The sequence below is a fragment of the Lineus longissimus genome, chromosome 3 (assembly GCF_910592395.1).
Source record: "Lineus longissimus chromosome 3, tnLinLong1.2, whole genome shotgun sequence".
NCBI classification, from domain to species: domain Eukaryota; kingdom Metazoa; phylum Nemertea; class Pilidiophora; order Heteronemertea; family Lineidae; genus Lineus; species Lineus longissimus.
Window position 1 is genome coordinate 16117887 of NC_088310.1, and position 6000 is coordinate 16123886.

At 39.9% G+C, this 6000-nt stretch overlaps 1 protein-coding gene across 2 annotated transcripts in view; it reads left to right on the forward strand.

Annotated features, from left to right (window-relative positions):
- LOC135484030 (RNA-binding protein Pasilla-like) overlaps positions 1 to 2045 on the forward strand; it is a 34664-nt gene extending 32619 nt beyond the window's left edge. For both annotated transcript variants that reach the window (XM_064765060.1, XM_064765062.1), the window contains one exon: positions 420 to 2045. In XM_064765060.1, coding sequence (XP_064621130.1) covers positions 420 to 1585 — 1166 coding nt within the window. In that variant the 3' untranslated portion in view covers positions 1586 to 2045. The remainder of the gene's footprint in view (positions 1 to 419) is intronic.
- Positions 2046 to 6000: the final 3955 nt, after the last annotated feature.

Sequence of the window (6000 nt, forward strand, 5' to 3'; positions counted from 1 at the left end):
TTGTATCTATTGAATAATTGATTCACCAATGTCAAAAGCTGCACATTCATTTTGCATCCCTTTATGTGTTGTCAGAGTCATTGGTTGGGTTGTTTTTGTTACAGTTTTCATTTTAACATTCCCAAGTACACTTCTAGTCCACCCAGTATTGTGTATTTTTTTCCTCATTGCATTCTTGTACCTCTTATCCTGTTCTAATACCGGTAGATACCAAGTGATCATCTTTTTTAGGTTACCATTGGTTGAACACTGGCATCTCATAGACATTGTTCATTATCAAGGTCATATTTCAGTGTCAGGTCATAGATGGGTCACCGAAAGCTGCCCAAGACAAAACGGGTAGCCAAAAGCCTCTGTTTCCCCTTTAAATCTGGAATCCCTTGTGTGCAGTTTTTAGGGTGTTGTTTTTGTCCTTTTAGGTGATATGGACTGTAACAAAAAGGCAGTGGCTATGATACTACAGAAGATAGCCGAGGACCCTCAGAGTGCAAGCTGTCCCAATATAAGTTATGCTGATGTACATGGACCTGTATGTAGTTCAAATCCCACCGGTTCACCATTTGCAACAAATCCAACCGCTGCCACTACCGGTGGGCGAGCAGAGGGACAGTGTCCAGCCCAACCTGTGCAGCCACAACAGCAACCAGGCATGATGACAAGTAACAATAATATGAACAACAATCTAGGTTCGGGGATTACGAATTTAAACCTGAGTGCTGCCAACATAGGAGGAGCTGGAATGTTTGGAAATGCCGGCATGAATAGCCTGAGCTTGGAGAACCTGAAAGCAACACTGCGAGGTAGTGGCTATTCTGATCAGGCTACTGATGACATCAGTACCGCTATGTGTACTCTTGCAAACTATGGATTTCTAGGGATGGGAATGGGAATGGGGGGTCAGCAAGGGGGATTTAGTCTCAACCTTGGTGGGGGCACTGGTTTAGGTGGACTCAATCTAGGCGGAGGGGCTGCAAATTCGTTTGGCAGTGCCAATATGGCAGCAGGAGGTGGTACAGTAGAGAGCGCTGGTGGGATGTTTGGTCCTGTTGGCAGTGGCTCGTCTATGGGGGCTGGTAGTGCTGGGGGTTCAAGCTTATTCAGCACATCCTCAGCCAATCCAGTGGTGGATAACACCTCCATGTTCACAGAGGCTTATAATACTAGCGCTTTCAATCCTCCCCAAGGGTATGGTAGTGTCAATGATACTGTGATCAACCAGAATTCATTTGGATTGAGTTTGGCTGGGCAGTTCAGTGGCTCTGGGGCAGCCACTGCTCCACAACCTTTGCAAGACATGAGCGGTGATAAGAATGCTCCTTGTAAAAAGGAAATGGAAGTGCCTGAGAATCTGGTAGGTGTTATTCTAGGCCCTGGTGGCAAGGGAATCAATGAGCTAAAGCTAGCAACCCAGGCCAACATCCAGATTTCTAAGAAAGGTGTGTTTGCACCTGGGACTCGGAACCGCATTGTAACGATCACTGCCACCGCAGAACATGTGAATAGGGCTTACCAAGTTATCCAACAGAAGTTACAACAAGAGGAGTCAAAGCGTGCTAGGCAAACTCAAGGTCAGCCTGTGCGCTAGTAGTACCATCTCACCTCTTTCACACCTCTCATGGATAGTTCTCATAGACTATTTCACACAATCAAAACTCCCTAAGACTTCTCATTGTGATATCTCATAACTTGTATAATAGTGTACCAGTCACTAGAGACTAATTCATCCGTCAGCATTATAACGTTATCTCATATATATCACCGTTAGGACATATGACTGTGAGACTGCTTACAGTTTTCATTGGATCATCAATGTATATACATGTGTATATACCACTCATGTTGCATCTTCATGTTACCATGGTTACAGATTCATATATAATCAATTATTGTATGTACAGATGTACAGAGAGTGAAGGGACAAATGTGGCTGTTGTTTTTAGTTGACTATAGTAACATTGTTGACTTATTTATGTTTGTCATTATTTTGTACGTGAGTATCGTGTACACTCTACTGCTTCTACATATAAAGTTGGTTGCTGGTCGGATTTCTTCTTGAGTTTTCTCAGTTGCTCTCCCAGTTCACCTTATGCTTCCAAGTTGCATGCTAAACATCTGTGTCAAGCATGGGCCTCCACTTGCAGTGCAGCGCTATGTGTATCTATGCCAAGTTCACCCTTAATTATTTTTCAACCAAAAATCTCAAAACTTAAAACAAATGTGATAAAAGAATAAAATCAGGAGCAAGATGTCGCAATTGTCGCTAGTTTGAATGTGAAAGATAATTTGAAAGTGTAGTATTTGTGTGTGAGTGAACTAAGTTATTTATAATTCTAGTCTAGTCTAAGGACTATGTAGAGTAACGTGTCTGTGTATGACAGGATAGGAGGGATGGTTGACTAACATATTTCGATAACTTAATTTGTACTTTAAAAGTTATATAAAAGTTATATATAGGCCTTGGGGTCTATTAACAGGGTGACATTGAATGTTTGTGTGGGAAGTGAGCTAGGTCGTGGAGGCTTAGATTGTTTTACTGATAGAGTGAATGTGAAACCCCATTTTAATTTGTTAATATTATTGATGATGTAGTATTAGTAAGAATGAGTGGGTTCTCCTGATTGCTAGAACCATTTAGGAGAAAGTAACTGAGGTTAATCTACCTTGTGGAGGTTAACAATATGGAATCAATTTACATGTGCCAAACTTCAGCTTGAAGATGTGCTATGAAAATTTTCTGAGTGTTGGTTAGGCCTGTGATCTGGAAAATCTATAACTGTGATGAATGCCCCTGGAGAACCCCTGAGAGAGTGATATGAGATTTAAATGTGAGTGGTCAGGAATGACATTGACCCTGGGACAGTATCAGTCCTGATTGCCTCTAAGCTGAGCCCACCATGGACATGCCTTGCTTGGACCAGGAGGGGAGTAATGCTTATGCTCTCCAAGCCAAGAAGTAGAATTCCACACATCTCAAGGATAACAGACATTGATCATTTCAGGGAACGAAGCAATTAGATTAGATTAATTACTTCCATATAATTAATTCAATCTAATTATTCAACATATAACTGTTAATAATCTAAATGTGTTACATATGTTACTCTGGAAATTCATCAGTTATAGGAAATGGTACCCAATTTGGTGCCATGTGGCCCAAAAAACAACCCCAATTTATGCCTGTTTTTTACAGTTCAATGTTGTCTAGTGGTTTAAAATTTATATGTGTGCCTTTCTACTTCTCCTGATCTGCCTCAGCTTTGCTTTTTTCAATATCAGGCTTTTCTTCATGTAGAATGTCTAAAAATGATCTAATGATATCTGATTAAAGTTGTAAAGATATGGTGCTAGCCAAGTCCATGAAATCTTGTGTGTAGACAACAAAAGTACCCTAAAATTTGTGAGAGGTAAAAACACATGGCGATGAGGCACTAAAAAATGCAATGTTGCCATTTGAATTGGGTAATATTCTGGGTGGAAGGGAAACTGACACAAAAGTGTTGCATTCATTACAATGTACCACTTCTTATTATCAGTTGACATCTACTTTTCCAAATTGGTAGAAAAGACAGTGGTATGCTGGTGCAGCCACAATCAGGCATTACTTTATAATACAATAGTCAATATATGAATTTCTTTATGCAAATCATGAAAAAGTGTTAAATATTGGTTGCAGAATATAATCATGGAGAAATTAGCTGTTTTGTATTTTTCGGTTCTTTGTGAAAACCTGGCTGAGGTGGAGCCAGTCCTTTCCTAACTGTGATTTGTGCACATGTGTGTTCTTCTGGTCATGTCACCATGTATACCTAAGATCTGTTGGAAAGTCTCACTTTGGATTGACCGCTAGTTTGCTTTACATCACACAGTACCGCTGATGTACAGTAAATACGGTCAATCTAATAGAAACAGATTACTAGGTGACACAGAAAATATTGTGTACTTTTCATTTTGATTTTAACTCCAAAAATGTAACAAAATCATTTTACCAGATGCCTGATGGATCTAAGGGAAATCAATACTTTATGTTCCTAATTTGTTTGATTACATAACTGCAGCAATTATTACATAATCTTTTGCAGTTATGTTGACACTTTTGCATCGGAGTATGTTTAATTTAGTGTCACTGATGACCAGTATCAAGACTTGACTCTCAGGTGACAGTTAATCCATCCATTATTGTTCTGATGTTCTGGGTGTGTGGTATAAAGATTCGCCAGCTCTTGTTAGGATTGATCCTCACATTTCAAAAATCAGCAGAAGACGTTTAGGGTTGTTCGTACAGTCCCAGTCAAAATTGACACACCTTTGGCTTCGTGGAAGCTGTGCACAATTTATGCTCTGGGACTGCATTAGCTGCTTGCAGCTTATACACTACACTGGTTGCATGCATAATGCCTTCAATTTTTCGCATACATGCATATGTAATGCATAACATTATTTGAAACCTACATATACTGTGTAAAAGTTGCATTTTGTACAGAACACCATGCAAAGGTTGAATAGGTCATGGTTTAACTAAGCATTCATATTAATTACATGCAGGAATGTGCATGGATGTTATTTTTGATTGGGACTGTACTTTAGAGAAATTCCTCTGCAGCCGCAGAGGTCTTACGAGCTTGCTTAACATGCCACTACTTCAGTGATGAGGTGACATCATATGGACCGTGCAACTTGCTTTCCTCAGCCCCTTCAATACCATTGTACTGATGACATAGACCATCAAGGGGTGGAGAGTGGTGGATTCCCGCCCAGTTCAGAGGGTGGCCATGGTAACAATAATAAATAAAAGGCTTTCACAATTCTATCGCACTTTTGCCTGGTATCTTGAACCTTGCTCAAAGCGCTTGGCCGGGCGTCAAACCCATAACCCCACTGTTCTACTGCTGTAATGCGCTGTGGAAACGGCCGAAACACACCAAAATAAGTTTGATCTGTTGTTTGATAGGAAACTGCTGGTGATTGGATCCAACATTATACTGGGAACAAGAAGTATTGATCTGTCAGGAATTTAGTAAAAATATTATTTATATTTTAGGAGTTATTGAAAATCAAAATTATGTTATCTTTTATGTGTCGCCCAGTAGATGTAGTTTCTTAATGTTAGAATAGTAGACCTTTTTCATTATTTGTTTACTTTGCTGCTCACTTGCCTTTTCTTAAGTCTCGAGTCTGTGCTATCTAGCAACTGTTGGACTTCTGTGGGGCATTGAGACGAGCAGGATCTTGTTATATCTCCATTGGGCTGTTTTCTTTGTCGACTAAAGAGGGCACTCATTACCAGATTGAAGCAACATAATTTAGCCGACATATAACGAAATTACCCTTTATTTTTTTCATCCAGACATATTTAACAACATGATCATGATAATTTAGGCTGACATGGTCAGTCGCTGATCTTGAAAGTCATCATTTCCATTTTAAAATCAACCTGACGTAAAATGATAACCACTTTGATATAAATTTAAATAAAGGCACACACCTACATGTATATTCCTTAATTACCGTATGCCGACCTGATATAAAACCCTGGATCCAGGGTATGGTCTGGGATTACAGCTGAGTATTACATCTGCATTGGTGACCTGCCAAGTACTTTGGCTTTATAAAATCATTGTCAGCGTGTGTCAGTTTTGCCATTGCACTCTGAAGTTGAGCCCTTGACATGAGTACTGACCACCTTGGCAGCCCCAAACACCTCCCCCCCCCCCCACACGCAGTGCATGTACATGTCCTAAGCTACCGCAGAATTGTGCAATTGAAGTGTGATATGGCAGTAACAACAAACAAAAGCATGACAAATATTGGTAACTTGTTTAAAATTGTTTTGCATTTGGGTCATCTGTATTCAATTAAAAAAAATATTCTTTAGGTTCCTGGATGTCTGGTTGTATCATGGGATGAGTCTGAAAATTTGACCTTTTTGTTTTGTGATTGGATGATATTTTACCCTTAGGTCTCCAGTGGCGTTGGCGAATTTCTGTCCCTACCAATAACGAA